The sequence below is a fragment of the Anthonomus grandis genome, chromosome 1, assembly GCF_022605725.1.
Source record: "Anthonomus grandis grandis chromosome 1, icAntGran1.3, whole genome shotgun sequence".
Lineage (NCBI taxonomy): Eukaryota > Metazoa > Arthropoda > Insecta > Coleoptera > Curculionidae > Anthonomus > Anthonomus grandis.
In genome coordinates, this window is record NC_065546.1 from 51623745 (window position 1) to 51644245 (window position 20501).

The 20501-nt window shown below is 30.7% G+C and overlaps 1 protein-coding gene across 1 annotated transcript; it reads right to left on the bottom strand.

Moving 5' to 3' along the window:
* Positions 1–307: 307 nt before the first annotated feature.
* On the bottom strand, positions 308–9776 carry LOC126735627 (uncharacterized). The gene is made up of 8 exons (XM_050439718.1): positions 9563–9776; positions 7495–7734; positions 5735–5898; positions 3908–4062; positions 2618–2717; positions 2471–2563; positions 523–681; positions 308–438 (listed from the first exon to the last, which is right to left on the bottom strand). The coding sequence occupies exons 1-8, from the start codon at positions 9774–9776 to the stop codon at positions 385–387; spliced, it is 1179 nt and encodes a 392-aa protein (XP_050295675.1). The 3' UTR covers positions 308–384.
* Positions 9777–20501: the final 10725 nt, after the last annotated feature.

The window sequence follows — 20501 nt, forward strand, 5'->3', positions numbered from 1 at the left end:
ATCAATTTTCTATTACTGTTATCTACATTCAAATTTTGGATGAATAAGACGTGTTAGACCCATCTAACCAGAATGCCGAACAAGACTAATATTAGCTGCATCTAAAATAAAATAACTTATTAATTAGTTGTGGCATTTATTAAATTTATCATAAAAGAAGCAATTAAGTATTAGTGTTCTATTAGTGATATGTAGTATATTATTTTTTGTCAAAACAGAAATGTTATCGTGCCATATCTTTAAACATTACAAAATATTTTCAAAAATCCTCTAAATAAATGTACAAAGCATATCAAATTATAACTAAAAAGCGCTAATTCCAAGACAATGTAAGTAAGCTTCCGCATTCTGTGATACAACCGAAGTTTATATAATTTTTTAAGTCTATTCGTTTTGAGTTGATATAACCGATAGAAAGGAATATGCCAGTTTCACTCTCTGGAAAGAAAAAGAAAAACTGTTAGAATGAAACGTTCAGAACGACAAATAATAACAATTCTATGTATAAAAACTCATATTTACAGAAACAGCTCCATCTACAGTTAATGCTCCAAATGGTCCAATTGTTAGCGCTACCGGTACTTTACATCTTAACATCATTAAATAAATAAGCCTTCTCGATTCCTTGTTTTGTTCGTACCACTTACATCTATAAATTGCATTAGACATTCCCTCAGAGCTCTATAAAATATAAAAACTATTTTAGTCGATTCTTTTCGAAAAATTTCAAAAATCACCTAGACCACATGCTTTAAATTGTCTCTTGTTTGTAGTTATTTTTGTGTTGAGTTGTATAGGTCTGATGATGCTTTGTTTAAATCAAAATATGTAACCTGTTTTTTATTTTACTACAAGGGATACGTATAACGGATAGGTCCTAAGAACTGATAAGTTCTAACAACACAATTACCACTTAGGCAGAGCGAATATGCATATCGAGCAAAGAGGTCTGCAGAAACGATCCTGGATATTCTAAATAGACTCCTCTAAACTAGAGGGAGCGTTTCATTATGATCAAACTGCTTTATGCATCTTTATGCATAGTCACCCCTTTATGCACCTATGCAAATTGAACAGCTTGATCGTAATAGTCAGAGACAAACAAAGACTGACAGGTGATGCAATGATACTGGCTTAATGAAAAATTTGCTTGAGACTAACATAACAACGCTTACAAAGTCAGAGTTTTACAAAATACGTGATGTTGGTAGAAGCAGAAGTCCAAAACAGGCCCTAACAAGGTGAAAGCCAGGCAGAAGTTGCCGTCATTTAACGCTGTACCATATATGTATATCTAATAAAGACATACTTAACGGCCATAAACGCAATCAACTTGTAGTAAAAGACCTTTTGAGTAGCCTAGAGAGTATAGCTATATTTAATAAACCAACTCTACCATAGATACTAAGCATTTAAGGCCACTATGGTAATGAAAAAGCAGACAAGCTAGCCAGGAAACGGTTTGAAGTAAGCTAGTTAATAGGCACCCAATCATTCTTTGGCATTGCGGAAGAACTCTTAGATCTAAGATTAGAAGTAGTAAGGATAATACCTCTCTCAGGCGGTTTGATGGCAGGTTACTGCAAATTAAAAAAAAAACTAAAAACTAAGTAGTCTGTGACTTTTTTAATAAAGTCGATCTTGTGCCCCTACATAGTATTTTTACTTCATTCTTTTTAAAAAATCCGACGATAAGACGGTTTTTATAGTAAATTTTGTAGGATATGAAAACAGTTGTAATCACTTAGTTGTAAAGTACTCTAGGGAAATATTTAATAAAATAACTAAAATCTTTGTAATTAAAACATTCCAGAGTTTGTTGGCAATAGCTACGTCAACTTGCCAAAAGTCAGCGTTAAGTTGATAAACAATATGATTTGAAGCTTCTTCCCTGAAGATGTAAATATCAATATTTACATCAATAAATGAACCTTTCTTGTCCATAGATCTATTTGCTATCTCAGAAGGCGAATGGCAATACAAAATCTTTGATTCTGTACATGCTAAATATTAGGAAATAATCTCAGAGGCGGGGAAAATATTGGCTTTCGGAAAAAATGCGGTATTGCCAATAGAAACGATATTCATTGAAAAAAATTTGACCAGTAATATAAACTCCTCAATGAGAAAATTTCTGATAAATGAGTGTCAAATCATATCTTAATTCTAGATTCATACCTCTACACCTTTTCTTACACTACAATCTATTTCGTAAAGGTGGGAAATCCATAGATTTATGGAAATGTCATGCATTTTTTTACAATTAAGTTTTTTATTCTATGCATTGACCTAATACACTTAACATAATTTTATATCCGTTTAAATTAAAATCTAAATAAGAGTCACAAACGACCACATCAAGGCAGGGGTTTGAACCGAAGCACTCCGAACCATACTATGGCATATTCACTGTGCACAAAATATTACTTTAGATAGATTATATTAGCTGTATTTTGATTTCTAAGCTTACCTCAACCAAAATCTCATTAGCATTCCAGCACAACATGAATATTTGTAGCACGCATAAAGTCAAAAATAAAATGTTATAAGTCATCATTTTTCTCTAAAAAGAATATTATATTAAAAATTGGACAAGTTTTAGATTTATTAGACTTACGGAATATATCTGCATTAAAGTGGTGGCCAGCATAAGTGAAGTAACACCATATTCTAATAGCAAAAGGTTCTTGATAGAATGATTAAATTGCTTGGCAAACCTTAACAAAAAAAAGAGAAACTTAGGAGGCAAAAAAAATTAAAGAAGATCGAACTACATTTGACACAATCTCTTTAAGGAAAAATAAACGACTACTTTTAATTTCAAGAACTATAATAATTATACTCGTAGTTGTCTACTTATAATTATTTATATGCCAGTTATTATGTTATAATGCGCAAAGATGATGGATTTCCCTGACATATCTGTATTGATAATGTTGTTTAAATATAAAAGGAAGAAAAGGACACCTAATACTCTTCACTTAGGAAGAACATCATATTTAATTGAAAAAGTAAAACTAACATTTCTCTTTTCAGACAAACAAGAAATTACCAAGTGCCCTAAAATTATAATGTTCAATATTTTAGAGTCATACAATAACGAAAAGCTTTAGTAAAGTAACAAAATACAATTGCAAAAACCATATTATTACTCATTTAAACTAATATAAAAAGACTATTATTCTAATGTTTCTGTCAATAACCTTTGATGTTGTTGAAAGAAGGAAAACTCAACAGCTGGTCGAAAATTGCAAGTGTTTTTAGGATAGTTTTCCAAGACTCTGGATTTATGGACTGGACAAGATGCAGTATTCGGAATCATGAGAAACAGAAGAAAATATGCCATTTATACCATGCTATAATAATCTGGCGAAGATTTCAGGAGATTTTAGCATAGCACAATTCTAAAAGACTATGTTCGCCTCTTAGCGCAACATTTTTAGTTGTATGATAATATAGTCGTTTAAAAAAATAATCAAACATAGCAAAGTAATCAAACAAAGCAAATATATTGTTTTTGCAGAAACAAATCCATGTAGCTATTATGCCAGAATGTTCAAGATGATTCGTGTAAAATAGGCTAAGTAAGTGTAAGGGCTGAACCGATATTTTAAATTTTATTGCATATGGGAAAAATGTTGAATATGGCAATTGTATTAGAAATGTAAATGAACCCTGGTAGTGGGGTAGGCAGTAATATTCTTTTGAAATAAGCGACATAATCGTTTTGGTTTGTGCAAGGACAAAAAGAAGTCCAATTTTTGTTTGTTTTTTCCTTACTTTATATCCTTACAGATTTACCACACATTATTTTAGAAACTTGGTTGTATATTCATATAATATAAAACTATGTACTATATAGGTACTATGAGAACTTGAGTTTGAAACTAGCTATATATATACCTACCTAATTACTGTTTGATGTTTTATAACCAGATTTTTTAAAACTTCATAGTTGTAGTCAGTTTTGTTGTCAGGCTTCTTCTGGTTAACTTCAAGTTCTTGATTTTCAAAGTGTTCAATTTGGTATTGAAGAATTTTAAATTCAGTCTTTAGAAAAATCTGAAAACTCTTTAATATTAATAGAAATATAATCAATGTAAATTATTTCTCGTGACTTTAGTTTGTAGGCTTGCTTATTTTTTATTATTGGATATAGTTAAAAAAAACTATTTTAGACGGCCGATTTATATCTTTTGGTTCAAACCAAAAAACACATTATATAAATCGAGTGTTTGAAGTAGTTTTTTTACCTGTATCCAACAAAAAAAAACTGAAGCAAAAATATAATTATATTACTTTAATTTGAATCTATTACTTTAATTAAATAATATTTCGTAGCCCTAGCAGTTGGTAGTATAGATTGCATTTAGTAATCGTAATAATACGTTTGAGAGTAGAGGAATCGATTATTTGAACCGATAGATCTAAAAACCTCCTACAATCATTTATGTATCGAAATGTCATGTGTATTAAATATCCTTTAGGATAATTTCTTTTAGATCCTCTCTCCGGACGCCTTCTTCCGGACTGGTCATAATGTAGGTTACTCAGTTTCGTATGAGTTATTTGTTTCTTGACTACTTAATAATACGATTGTCACAGATTCGCATGCTATTGTAAAGGTTTTTGCGTCATTCTTTACTGGAATATTTATGGTATCTGGACAATATCCAGTAATTCATCTTACGTTAATATTTCTAAAGTTAATACTTTTAAGTGATTTCGGTCGGTAGAAGACTTAACTGACATCTGATGGTGTCAATGGTATATAATGGATTGTCTCGGTACGCTCGCTTTTCCCTTACCTACATTTTTAATTTATTACGTTCAAAGAGCAAATTCATGAATGATTAGAAAATTACCAGAATATCAAATCTCGGGAATATAATTTCTACATCCTTGTCAATTACTCACTCGAAATATACTTTCCAAAAGACAAATTAGACTATCAATTCCAACCGTTTTATTCCTGGAGCAAAAAATTTGTTTTTTAGATCAAGTCTGTTTATTATTCATTGGACATCCCTTCTAAGATACATTCATAAAATAAAAAATCTGGGGATGATACTGGACAACAAACTTAGCTGAAGATAATGTAGAGGGTACAGGTGTAAAGGAACAGTCAATAAAGCCTCAAAAGCCATTATGGTGGTGACACCTATCGGGTAAAAACTGGGGTATATCCTCATATTACTGCAGTGATGATGGCCAGACTTTGGCATTGCAAAGCTGCAAAGTAAAGACTTGCATACATTAGCAAGTAAGTGTCTTATACGAGCTATCCGATCTATAAGAAAAAAATGTCGAATAATAGAACTTGATCTTAAACATCTGTATGTATCAATAAAGGAAGCTGGCAGAAGGTAGAAACCACTGAATGAATGGCAAACAAACCTACCTAGTCACTCAGGGAAAATACAATATGGGCAGATGGTTGTAAAACCAATGAAGATCAGAAATAAACACTTGTGCCTTAAAACATGCAAGTTGAAAAATGTATGTACTGAAGTAATATTCAAGAGAAACTGTGGAGTCGCCAAGTCCGAAAGGCCTAAATTAATTAAATCTAAACTCCGAATTCTCACAGTATTCTTGTTATGTCATCTCTGAAAATTCCACAAAAACTAAATATAATCTGATTTAATTTAATGTAATCTTTCTCTTCAGTTCTACATTGGTGCCATCAAATTTAGTGTGTAATAGTAGATAATATATAATATTTGATAATTACCATGAGAGAATGCATTAAAACTTGCGACACAACGCTAAATGTAAATGTCTGTATTGGGCTTATTATTTGAATTATCAGCAGTTGAACCCAAGTATTTTCCTTGTTGGCGTTAATCCGGTCTTTTTTAGTATATATAATGTAAATCTTGACGAACAGCATAATTCCTAAAATTAAAACTTTACTTGTATTTTTAAAACCTGATATAAAGGTATAGTTTAGCAACTGTTCTAAAAATCCCACCCAAAATTTTGAGAAAAGGCTGAAAAAATACGTTGTTTGACCGATTTCGATGACATTACAGTAGTTAAGTTGGAATTAGACGCATTTTAAGCCTTTTTCCTATAATGTTAGGAGCGGTTTTCAGGAAAGTTGCTAAGCGAGACCTTAACCAAACATAAATAAACTCGTAATATATGTTTATTTATTGTTTAACTTATTAGTAATGTATAAATTCATTGAATGTTACCTAATTAGAATGACTACCTATTTTAGAAAAGTGGCGTCACTATCTACTCTTTACCACATTAGACTAAAAAACACATACTCAATCAATCAATGTATTAGCTTAAATTAACAAGCCTAAGTTTCAAGTTTAAAAGAGACTGATAGCGTCTCTCCTTCTCTTCTCCTTTACTAACAAAGAGCATAGTAAAGGCGAGACGTGCGGCGTCTCCTCTTAGCAGCAAGCGCAAGTGAGGAATCGGTGAAGCATTGTCGTTTTCTCTTTAACTTAATGCTTTACCTATGGTTTATGTTGCATGTTAATGCATGGATATTTTAGCATCCAATAAATGACTTTGCATGACTACGAAATGATATATAGAATATGGAATATAGTCATTATACTAACAAGACATAAAAATAAACAACAACAAATATTGAAAAAAAATATGATAATTTCCTGTACATTTAAAATGAGGACACCGGTCTAACAATCCAATATTGTCAGAAAAGTAGGTAGACGTGTTTACCGTTGAAAGGGTGAACAAAAGATGCGCATCTTCAACATTAGTAACACGAGAAAGCTAAAAATTTAAAGAATATTAATAAATACTTATTAGAGGATATATTGTATTTTCTCTAAAAACTCTATATTTTTTACCACTCAAGTGTCTTTGATCAAAACTAGTAGTTACAGCATCGTTAATACCAGCGATACCTGTCTACCGTGTAAAATTTACAAAAAAAAAACTAAAAATGCTTGTTAATCTGCTGAACTCCAGCTACCAAGGGTCAACCTATTTCGATGCACTATTAAACAGAAAACTACCCCGACATATATTTTACTATGTCCCTACACCAAAAAGACCCAACCACCAAAAATTCTACTCCTAATAAATCTGAACCTTATTAGAATGGTTCAGATTTTATACTCATCACACAATAATTTAAGCTCACCAAACTCATTCCACTTTTATCGAAAATTGATACTGAAAACATTCAAAGAAGCTGACTTAATAATAATTCTACATCTATAAGACAAAATTATTAGTTCCGTTGCCCACAAGAAATCCAAAATTTAAAGAAAGGCTCTTGTAAGAATTTTATCTCTTGATCTTTCCTTTGGAAAAAATTAGATAATATTAAAAACTATTTGTTCTTATACGTTTCAACCAAAAATTCGATTTTCATTACTGAAAATTAACTTAACATCTACGATATATAATATAAGCGTTGATTGAGTATTTGGGATTAGATAGATTGAATATATCCAAATATACAATATATATTTTTCCATAAAATACTTAAATTATTCTTACCGTTAAACACAAATGTTACGGTCGCCAGGAAAGTGGTAAAGAAAATAACACAAGTGATCCATTTGCTATAGCTATAATTTCTTCTATAAATATTTCTGATTTTCTGGATAGTGCTCGTGTTGTGTTTCCTTTCTTCCTTTTTAAGGACAAGTAGTAGGTCCATAACTTGCATTGATTGGCATATAAATATCCGAAATAAGACTAGCACAACAAATATAATGCGAGAAAGCAGGTTTGCGACTAAAAAGAAGATCATTTATAAGGATTTATTTAAGAAAACAGTAAACGATATTACTAGTACGGTAATTTATTAATATTAGTAGATTTATTAATATTACAAATAATACTGAATAAAAATTGGGGTACGAAGAAGGAGAATATTAATGGACAGGCTCAAACTAGCGCAGTCAAGACAACATTGTGCATTTAAGCAGTATCTAAGAAGTAGTAGGGGTTCTGGAAGGAAAGCCTTTGGCACTCCATGAAGATATAGGTCGCAGCAAAGCTTAGTAACCCATACGGTAAGGGAGAAAGTGCTGCACTACATTTATGCTCGATTCTTAAAGCGATTCTCATGGTAACATGAGAATCGCTGACACAGCTCTACCATTATGCCATGTATAAATAGTTCTGTAAGATTAGTTTTACGATATTTAGGTGTTAGAAAGAAGGAAGGATAGAGGAGAAAGTTGAGAGCAAAATGTATGTGAATATAAAATTTGACATTTGTCAATTAAAAGCTCTTTAGCATCTTTACTTTCTTTCTTATAGCTCGTCCAGCAGCACCTTAGTCTAGCATAGACTTCTTTCGCTTATCCCACATTGTCTATCCTTTAATATTAGCCTTATTAACATAGAAGAGACGATATATAAGTAAGTCTGAGACACTGATCTGTATGCTTACGAACACGAACGAAATCTAATTTCAGAAAGTATTCTGTTTGGTTCGATTCCCCTTTTGACAATGTTGTTATTTGCGAGACAGTCGTATTAATTACAAAGATCTAACAGAATGTTGCCACGTGCAGAGTGGCTATTCAGATCGAGGTACACTTTTGGCTGAAAGCGCCAAGCCAGCTACTTTGCAAAGTTAATTATCGTTCAATTTCTTGTACTCTACCTCATTTGGGAAGCGGATATCAGTCTCCTTAGTTCTAGTCTCCTTGAATAACATTTTTAACATTTGATTATTGTGTGGTAGCATGTACATACAAGTTTTTCTAGATATCTGTTTCAGCGGGTTGCAGAACCTCTCATTCGCTTCGTGATAAATTTCGTCTTCCGGTTTTTTTCGATTTTCAATCCATCTATGTATCATATCAGATCTTCACGCTTCTTATAGCCGCTCTTGAATCTTTCGCTTCCGAAACTATGAATTGTGAATGAAAGTTATATCTGGGAATCATGTGAATCGACATCTAACACTTTCCTGATTTATTGTGATTCTCTCAAACCGAAATAATTTTTAGATCCTATGGAATCCTTTTTTTCTTTTAACTCCTGACATGCTGCCACAATTCTACGATCCTTAGTTAAATTTAGAAACATAAAAATACATGGTATAAATATTTAGGTTTCAAAACTATAGGTTTCCATTTATATATGAATCACACGGTTTTATTTTTTACACATAACGGTTGCAGTCGATTCTTATATTCACAACAATATTCGTATCAGAATCTACATTTTTGCAGCAGTGATAGGAAAATGTAAAAAAAACTTTGGAAATCAGAGCGCTGTCTCTTAGGTTTATAGCAGTTACGCTTTTGCAAATAGAACATGCCGATACAGAGCGAAAAATCTACTCAGAGGGTGGTTCCTTTAAATCGCTGTTTTTAATAATACAAATAATAATTTAATCGCCTTTTATCTGAGAAAGTGGATACTCTCTACTAGAGAAGTCAATTGATCCAAAAAAGACATATCTGAAATAATATTCTTTATAATAATATTCTTTATAATAATTTGTAGGTACCATATCCGCGGTGAGAGACAGTGCCTGAAGACTTTGCCTGAATTAAAATTATCAATACATTTATTCAAACTCATCTTAAGATATTTTACTTACTTGAAGAAAAGTCATCCGCATGTTTAATTAGTTCATACATATAAAACACTGAATAAATTTTTGCTATAACGTATAAACCCTGATTAAGAAATGAGAATATATTATATATAATTTGAAACTTCTTATCTAGCTTCGGCATATTTCTTCTCCATAGCCCCGTTAGTATCATCAACGTTTTACATAAGGAAAACGCTTGATGCTCCGAGTATTTCATTATTTGTACTTCAATGATTTTAAAATTCTTTGTTTCTATCGACTGTCTGTTATAAGTATTAGAATGGTTTTTATAAATATTCAGGATCGTTACCGCTATAATAACAGAGGTTTTCCTATATAATTAATCGTAATTAATTGAGAAATATAAGACAAAGCGATTTTATATAACAAAGTGGTCAATTATATAAAGTGATCAAATTATTTTTTTTACCTTATTCATAATGGAAAATTGTCTTGTAATTATAACATAATCTTCGATGTACAGAATTTTGGCATCCAAATGAAGTAATTTTTACCAAGCTTAAAATTGCCAGTAGCCATGTCAGAAAAAAACGCTGGCGAATTTTAATATCTCCTTTTTGATAAAATGCTAGGAGAATCAGTTTTGACAAAAATGTATGTAATCTCAAGTAACTACTCTAGCCTTCTGTTAACAACGTCCTACCTGCAAAATCTATTTATCTTCCTTTAGCTACCTTAATATTATTTATATTTTTTTAAAGAGTTTATATTTTAAATTACGAAGAGTTTTACCACTAACCGCAACTCTTTATTTTACTCTCGATACGTGCTTCGTTAACGTGTACTTTTTATCACATTTGTTGCAATTAATCTGATAGATCCCGGATTTTTCACTGGTTTTAAAAATGTATCTTTTGGGTTTCCTAAAAGATTTCGTAACATGGCCGAACTTTGTTAGGCCATTCTTAGATCTAATATTTTGAACACCCTATTAAACCTTCTGGTCAAGATAGTATCTTCATCTATTGGAAATGTGGAAGAGTTTCTAAGATTAACTTTAAGCTTATGTCTTCTAATCAAGTTATCAATAATCTTATCGTCATTGATCTTAGCAATTCTTTTCATGGTTGCTTTTTCGTTATTAAATGTGTTATTACTTATGGGAAATAAGACCAAACGATGTACCAAGAAATGCATAGTAGCCATTTTATGTTGTAAACAATGGCTAGAGTCACTAGTTATATATCTAAAAGTATTTGTTTCTTATTCAAAGGAAGATTTAATAGATGGAAAATAGTTAATGAGTTATTTTCAAAATTATCAATTATTAGTGCTACTGTCGAGCACGGCAAACATATCTTAACCAAACTCGTAGAAAGTATAAATAAATAAGTAAATATGTCTTTATTTGGTATCAAATGCACATTACATTAGATTTGCCCAAAAAGGCGAAGATTAGCTAAAGCTACTTTTATCTCTTAATCCTAATATTAATAATAATTATAAATATGTTGACAAACAAGCAGTAATGGTAATATAAAAATTAATCAAAGAACAAATTGAGAAAAAAACTAAATTAATTGTGCAATATCCAAGAACAAAGTTTTGTAAAAAATTTTAAAGCGAGATATTGACATTGAACAATCAGGTCTAAATCAATTATAAATTGTTACGGCGTTGTAGGTATAACTACGTGAGAAAAAAGCTGTGCTATGGTGTGGCAACGTCAAAGTCTTATGTCTTATATCTCTAACATCAATCTCATTTCTTGGAATTAATTTCTCTAATAGATATTTTGGCTTTTGGTTTTATAGAGCCGATATATAAATACATATTGGAATTTATTTTTTGCATTTAACTAAAAACGGTTCATAAAGAACTCTGCCATAACGGGAGAGAAGCAATTAACCATGGCTGTACCTACCACTTCTTCATAGTACGACTTGTTATATTGAAATATATTTTGTGACATGCAAAGTTTTGTTAATCTAAGTATTTATTGGATATTATCAAAATCGTTACTTTTTAAAAGTTCAATCAGATATTCAAAGTTTCTACTATAGCAATGTTTGGGAACAAAGATACATCGAAAGAAACAAGAATTTAATTTTGACTTGAAATAATTAAATTATTAACCTTTGAAAGTCAGCCAAATTGTTGGCTGTTTTTGACTGAAAAACATTCATAAGGCAATTTCAATGTCTTAAATTGCTTTACTAAAAACTTTAATATATTGTAAGTTGAAGATCTTGTAGCGGTCCCATTTTAATACCAGGCTTATGGATTTATTATTTTTTAGGTCTGATGATGCTCTTAGGAGCGAAACACGTGTCATTATTCTAACAAATTAAAGAATTTTTGACACCGAGACTTTGTGTTGTTCTCCTTTGATTTATTTATGGATTTTTGGTTAACAATGTAATTTTGGAATTGTTGGATTCGAAAATTAATGCAACTTTTTCTGTTAATGCTGTAATCCAAGATCATTTTTGATAAAAAGTTTTTAGAGATCCTGTTAGATGGCCCATGTTTAATAAGATGATCAACTCGTTTACGTTATTCTGCTTTATCTAAAATAACAACTTTAATTCTCTTGTCAGCTTCTAAATTGAGACAATTTTTTTCTCCTATCGTTTAACAATATTAGAACCTGATGTGTTTCTTGGTTTGGTAATAATTCTTGTAATTTGGTTGCGAATCGTTTCTTTAGCAAAACGTTTTAATGACTCATAAATTCAGACCGGAAAATACTGAATTGATGATTCAACAATCACTTATTTTTGCAGTTTGAACCTGATGCAAAGTTAAGATCCTTATTAAGAACATCAAGTCCTTTCTCATTAAAAGACTGAGAGAGACTTGATTTCCAGTGATGTTAGTTTTTTTTTGGTTTATCCTTCGAACTCATCAACTTTTATCTCATCTTCTTTTTTTGTTGAGTGAAGAAGAGAAGAAAATTTGCTAATGTGGTTAATAACTTCAAACATGTTTCTCTGAAAATCACTCAAAAAGTGTTTACTATAAAAATGTTGATGTCTTTGATGTGTAAACTTTGAAAAGAACCTTAGGACTATTAGTTTATATTTTCTTTTCTATATAAGTATATCGTCGACTGAGAGCAAGTCAAGCCTGTATACAGGAGAGCAAAATAACTTTAAAAAATGTATGGAATTATCTTTCTTAATAGTCAAATTTTAATATGTTTTTTAAAGATACATTAGCTGTGAGTGCAATCAACCGCTTTATAAAAGTACTTTTATATTTTCTTTTAAATTAAGATGGCAGTCATTGTATCTCGTTCGGTATGAAAATAAGGAATGTTATTATTTAACAAAAGTTATAAATGAGTCATAAAACATTACAAAAAAAATAAAACTGCCTTATAACATTTAGTACTAAACATTTTTTTGATTTGTCTTAGGTGACTTCTCAGATTTACTTTTATTTTAGACCCTCGCTACCTTAGTCAAAATATTTTTTTTCGTTATTGTTTTCTGTTTCACGAGTGTATAGCCGATTATTATAAAATAAATCACTCTTTTGACATATTACTGACTTTAAATCTTTTACGTGTTTTTACTATTTTATTTGGTAGGTAAAGAACTCAAAAAGTTTATATAATAGCTTTAGCTTTATTAAGAATTCACATAAATGGTACAATAATAAACTCTTAATAATAACAATGTTAGATAACTTTAACAAGCTAAGAAATCAGTACTAAGGCAGCACAACTGCCAGTGCTTAGTTCTTTCAACTTTAAATTAAAATACTTTAAAAGTAAATATGATGAAAATTTTAATTTAAATGCTGTTACAATACTTACAACTAGAAACATATAAGAAAAATATTACTTACATTAAAATAACTGAACATAACAAAGATTAATAATAATGTTTAAAATTGAATGTTTGAATAAATGTTTTTTTTTCTTTAGCACAAGTAACTAGTAAATTTTTATGGAAAGCAACTCTTAAGATAACTAAAATCAAGTGATTTTATATGGATTTTACAAAGTTGTTAAAATTTTGATTTTTGATTAGTAATTGTTCTTATTTCGTATGATAAGGTATTAAATATTTTGGACCCATGTATGTTATACACTTTTATGAAATTCTCCTTTTTTATGTTTCAGCGACTTTTTGTGATATTTGTCGAGTTTGGTACTAATTTGAACTTATTTCATTAATGATTTTCTTTTTCTGGCCTTATAGTGGAGTAGCGTAAGCTTTATGATTTACTAAAAAAATCATATTGAAGCTAGATAACTCCATATGGATCTGGTTTTAGTAATATTTATATTATAAACCTCTGGTGGAACTCCCTGCTAATCTAGTACCTCATATTTTACTTATTAATGCATCCACTCAAATGAACTTATGCCCCATCAAGGAAGAGAATATCTTCTCATAGCTATACAGCAACTATATTTTTACTTGCACGATGTCTGGTTTCGAAATTGCGTGGTTTTCAATCTACCACGACAACTATCATGTGGTAGTGTAAAGGAAGAAATAATAATAATACGTTGAATACAAAATCATAAAATATACAGGATATTTTTTTGCAATTTTCATGTTAAAAAATTAATGAATTAAGCAATTATAAGAAGTAAGGCTAAAAGAAGTCGTTGCAGATATTGATAAATTACATCTCTACGCCTCCAGATATTTTCAGGAGTAGTACTCTGTATATGCAACCAACTTTAAGTTCTTTTTAATTTAATAGTTTTACAGTTTTAAATTTAAGATCCTTTGTTTAATTTTATCAGTTTTAAAATTTAAACCGGTTAAAAAGTATGCAATTTTGATTTATTTTCGAAATTGCGATAATATAAATATTGCCAGGATTTTTTAAATGTGCAATACTTTACTAATTCAGTACATAACATTCAAAGCTGTCTTTTTGTGTGGTAATATTTTTTTTCTTTTAGATGATATTCTAATTTTTGTTTCACTCTATGTACCCAATTAAGAAATTGTTAGGTTTTATTGGAAAAGTGCATACAATATACAAACTTTTAAATTAAATAATTTATGCATCATGCACTTAAATAGCAGTTTAACGAAAATTAGTAAAAGAAACGATTATAGTAGTTAATAATGTATCCAATAAGCAATTAACTATGTAGATGCTAATAGAGTAGCATTATTTATAAGGGAATATATTTCAAGGTCTCTATAATAATTGTTGGCTTAAAAGGTAGATAACGGATTCACTATTCCAGTTCGTTTGAGACCATACATGTATTTCTTTTTAATACTGCTAGTAAGGAATGGTAAATAATGCTTACATAAAGCCTTGCATTGGAGGACTACTATTTTTTTCCAAAGTTGAATGTTCCTCAAGTAAAGAATAGTTTAGAAGTCAGAACGGCTGTTCTAATAGATGATTTTCTCAGCAAACCCCAGGAGGGAGGGTCCTCTTTTAAGAGAAACATCAAAGATGCCGAACATTCTTTTTAGTGTAGTTAATACTGTATTGTACAAAATAAGATAATATAATCATATGGATCAGTTTGGGTCAAGAGAGAATATAATCGATGTCTAGGATCTATATAAAATTGATCGCATTGAACACGCACAATTGAAAAGTTCACCTGCACACTTTGTGGCTATAAGAAGGCTTTTGGTAGTACCTAGGGCCTATCCGCTAAGATCATTGCCTGTATCTTCTCCTCTATTATAAAATCTAATCTCACATACGCTGCTATCGTTCGATCACCTTTTACGGAGAAAGCAAGGATTAAGGTGGAACTGAATATGTTCAGGAGTATAGTTCGGTGGATATAGTCTATCAACATATTGCAAGCAGAGAGGAGTGACAGTAACAGGGGAACTATCTGATATACAGATGATATCAGTGTTGCATGGTTAAGGCTTCTATGCTACAGTCCTCTATACCAGGCGTATTCTGTGGGAGAATACGCCTCGGTCTTCTAAGCTGCAGTTTTTTGTGTGTTAAAATGCGGGCAATAAATTTTAAATTGAGGACATCGCAATACAGTAGTATCAATCTGTTTGGATAGTAGAAGCGCCATTAAGGCTATTGCGATTGAGAAGGTGAGCTACTGGTTCTACAGAGGCTAAAGCATACATACGAGAATTGAAAGTAGTATCCATTTCTTCCTAAAAAGACTTACTTATTAAGTTTTTGACCAAACTTGTCTTCTCATATATGTATAAGATAGACCTCTCTCTTACTAGACTATTACTCTGATTAAAATACTGTCAAGTCTTGAGTTACTGATAAGTCTTTTATCCGGATACTGACAATTAAGATCCCATTGCCGCAGCCTATGGGTATTATCGACAACCGGGAAGCGCCATTAAGGAGAAGCGCCATTAAGCCTATTGCGATTGAGAAGGTGAGCTTCTACTGGTCCTACAGAGGCTAAAGCATACATACGAGAATTGAAAGTAGTATCCATTTCTTCCTAAAAAGACTTACTTATTAAGTTTTTGACCAAACTTGTCTTCTCATATATAAGATAGACCTCTCTCTTACTAGACTATTACTCTGATTAAAATACTGTCAAGTCTTGAGTTACTGATAAGTCTTTTATCCGGATACTGACAATTAAGACCCCATTGCCGCAGCCTATGGGTATTATCGACAACCGGGAGTGCCGCTGGTGTTGAAAAGAGGAAGAAACAGCAGACCACATCGTCGGGAAGTAGCCAGCACTTATTCACGCTCAATTTAAATATGTGGGCAACAGTTACAGTTTGCTACGGGACATACAATTTTTTGCTCTGTTTTGGTTTTTCCTTCCTAAACACCTAAATAACAGGATACTGGTCCAGAAGTTGACTTTAAATTAGTACTGCGACCATGCTTCTCGAATAGAGTGGAGATTTTCATGTTCATGAGTGCATGTTCTTAAAGAAATCCCTTTTTTAATGTACTCTTATCCGACCACAGAATATTATCTAAAAAATTTGTATCCTCTTGATTTTTTTGCAACATTCTGCGGCAAAATTGTAGGCGTGGTTTGTAGTCTCGAGGCAGTAAGCTTTGCACCTGTTAAACATGATATGGGTGATATTGAAATCGCCTAGTGATGTCGTTTTCTACCGCTTTCGATATCTCTGCTCCTCTGCTCGTGCAGAAGTAGTCGGATCATTTTCAATTTTTTTCTAAAACTTGGTCAACATTATCAATACGAGGTCTTCCCTCTTCTCTCTCGAACAAGAGCATGAGGCATCCTGCCTTCGGAATATGAGCGGTGAACATTAATAAATACACACTAGTCAGGATATTGCGCCAAATTTGGATATCTTTCTTGATAAAGATTAGATGCTGCTGAAGAATTTCCTCTGTATTCACCATAAATGAGATGCATGTTTGCATACTCTTGGGCGATATACGGCATGGGAATAATAAATGATTAACCAATAAAACAAACAGCTCAAAAAACACAGTCCACAAGAAAATGAACTGAAAAATAAATCCAAAGCAAAATGTAACAGCGGTCACCTTCAATTTAACCCATGTTAAAAATAATTCTGCGCTCCTATTATAAATGTGTTTTAATTATAACTAAAGAAACCTAGACTTAGTGTCCTGAGGATGACTTAATATAAGTCGAAACGTCGACATTTAAGTAAACAGGTTTCTGTTTTATTTCTGACCCCACCCAACAACCCTCCGCAATATTAATTAGTTTATTTTTTTTATAATTTAAAAAACTATTAAAAAAAATTCTAAAAAATATCTATTCTTAAGGCGTGACAATCGAAAATCTGATCCAAGAGTAGCATTTTGGTGACTTCCACTAAAGTATCAATATCTCGAAAAGCATCGATTTTTTATTAAGGTCATTTTATATTTTTCTGGGTGCTTATATGTTGCTCCATCAGTCTCTTCAATATTATCGTTGACTTTCCGGACACCCTGTATATAAGTGTATATTTATTAAAAATTAAACATCAAAAGGTAGATAAATCATTCCGAAGTATTTATAAAAAAGGTTATCTATTTTTTTTTAATTAATAAATTTCTTAGGTACACAAGAAACAAACCATTTTTGGCATCAAAAACAAGACGAATACACATAGAGAATAGCACATCATCCTCATCAGTGAATCTATTTTTCTCGTTATCTTCAAATTCGACCTCTTCATCATCACTGCTAAAATTTATGGTTGAATGTCCAAATTTCTTATCTCTATTCAAAAACTTCTTTAAATGAGAGATTTTTATTCGATTGCGGAACTTATTATAAAAACTCTGTAAGTGTAAGAGATCCATTAAACTTAATTTACTATCCAGCTCTGAGTATCGACGTACTTGAAGTTACTGAAGAAGAGGTTAATGTATAGATTCTCCAAGTCTTTTAAATTGCATCATGCATTCTTAATAAGTCAGCTTGAAGTAAGCTTTAGAATCGATACTGTGTTTGATCAAGAGTTATTGGCAGAGAGAACTCAAATAAGTGAATAATTTTAGTCCAAAATTACTAAGATCAACTCTAATAGCTAACTAGCCAATAATAAAATAGCTATTACAACTAAATAATTATTATGTTGCTTTATATCTCTGCTTCAAGGAGCTCTGTCAACTTGCTAACTGCAATTTCAATTTCTAGAAGGAGAGAAAACATTTTTAAATATCCGTGAACAAACACTAGCTTTGCTTACAGCTTAATTTTTGCCTATTAAGCCAATTGTCATTACGTAAACAGGCAAACAATATTGTATTTCTTATCTATAAAGAAAGTTTTAATCAAATAAAAGAAATATGTTTTTAAAAGACTGAATATTTTAAGACAATGTCTACAGAGAATTTCCTGCCCTATGATTTTATTTATTACTGTAGATTTGTCATATTTCCCTTATAATACTCTAGTTAGGATAAAGCTTCTGCTGATTTCATGGAATAATGTTAAATAAATGTTTTTATTTTAATTTTCTTAATAGCAGTTTTTCACATTTTCCTTCACTCAGTCTATCTCAGGTTTAGTAATGTACCCTTATTTCTTCATTGTCATGGTGTTGCTCTATAGTTTTTAAAATTTCGTATAGCGAGCAATTTTTTTCAAGATAATGCTGTATTAGTTGTTTTTTAGTCTTAGCATCGACTTTAATTATTTTTTATTTTAACTACTTCAATAGCATTATATATTTTGTTCAATTATCCAATATCATGATACTGCTACTACAAGTAGGTCCGACAGTATTTTATTTCCCTATTTAGTCAGTTTTACTGTTGTGTTGTATAATTAATTGTTGTTCTTTTAAAGCAATAATATCCTCGTATAAATGTCATTGCAGAGGTAATATGAATAAAATCAAACTGTAATATCCGAAATGCCTCAAGATAATATTAATTTTGATTATAAGCAATCCTAAATAGATCAAATGATCTCTAATCCTACGCATACTCTCCTACGAAATGCAATACTAACACTCCGCAATAATTCATACATATGTTTAATATGTGTCGATTTTTTATAAATATTAAGGGCGTTATCTGGGTTGTAAATTACGACTATATAAAAGATATTAATATTTTGAATATTCTCCATTTAGATTTCAAGTTTGGTCAATATAAGTTTCTCGATATATTATTATGTGCAAAAAATGAAAATAAAAACTTTTTCAATTTTTTTATTTATTGTGACGCTCTTTTATGGTAAGCAACAAAATCATATTAAAGTTAGTTGAAGAGGTTATATTTAAGATATCTTATTGCTTTTTTTTACCATCATAGGAAAATTACATTTCTAGTTTTATTGATATTTTCATTAATTTTTAAGTCTATAAGCTAAAAACTTTAAAAAATCGATTACTATCTGAAAATGTATACTCCGAGAAACCTTATTCCTAAAGAGTTCCCACGTTTCAATAGTTGTAATATAAAAAACTCCAAATGAAGGTATCACTAGTGGGTAGTCAGATAAATCTGACTTAATTTTCCGTTTAAAGAACCTTTCTTGTATTAGCAACAAATCTACTTGGTATGTTATGTTCAGAGAATACATTTTGATGTAAGTTATTTAGATTAACTTACATCAAACATGACTGAAAATTGTAAGTAATGAATTAAAGTATAAATATTTTTTGAAATTTTCCTATAGTTTTCTGATTAGTATATTTCCTATTTTTTTACTATATTTTTAATATCTTTTTCAACAATATAAAATGATGTGAATACCAAACTTTTTTATTCTTATATCGGAAAATTTAGGAAAATATGAATGCAGATACAGACCCCGTATTTCTTTCATCTAATCTTGACATTAATCGAAAAAATGTGCAGTCTATAATTTTTCGAGTTTTTTTGTTCGAATAAATATAAAAACTCAATCCGAGCCTTAATCTGACAAGCAAATATTTAATTACTATCATTTAGGACAACAATATATATGATAAAGAAATTAAGTTAGTAGAATGTCCATAATGCTATTAAACTGTGGTATAAATTTACACTTAGTCAAACACTGCAAAATCTGATGAATTTTATTTGTAGAAGACTTTTGATAGCTAAGAAAATACTTATTGTTTAAAATAACTTACAGTTTATACAAATGAATGGAAATAACGTATTGCTGTGGAATGGTAATGGTAAAGGACTAAAGGTAGATTTTAAAAAAATATACTTAACCTATATGGCCAACTTATATCCCTAGAAATTAAAAGCCTTAGATTTGTCCATAAAAGTGGACGCCGAAAATAATTCTGATAGCTTAAATATTTTTAATTTAATTTATTATTTGTTTCTAGGGTTACTTGCTGATCAACAACAAATCAAAAAGTCATGCTTATCCTGTGGTCCCGAATGTCGTTCCGCCTGCGGATCTCGGCACTTTCGAAGCTGCTGCTTTAACTATATAAAGAAGAAAAGAAGTGCAGAAACAGAGTTTTCCAGATTTCGTTATACCGTGGAAGAAATGCCTCCAAGAAGGGCCAACTATAAAATACGAACTGAGCCTCAATCTGCTCAAAAAAATCATAAAAAAGTTCATAATTTGAAGATCGGA

What these genes read in the sequence shown, in the direction of transcription:
- LOC126735627 (XM_050439718.1), bottom strand. Translation starts at nt 9,776, where the DNA reads ATGAAATACTCGGAGCATCAAGCGTTTTCCTTATGTAAAACGTTGATG. An exon ending in CTTTAATGCAGATATATTCC is followed by an intron (nt 2,564 to 2,617) that starts GTAAGTCTAATA and finishes TATTCTTTTTAG; the next exon opens with AGAAAAATGATGACTTATAA. An exon ending in CTGTAGATGGAGCTGTTTCT is followed by an intron (nt 439 to 522) that starts GTAAATATGAGT and finishes TTTTCTTTCCAG; the next exon opens with AGAGTGAAACTGGCATATTC.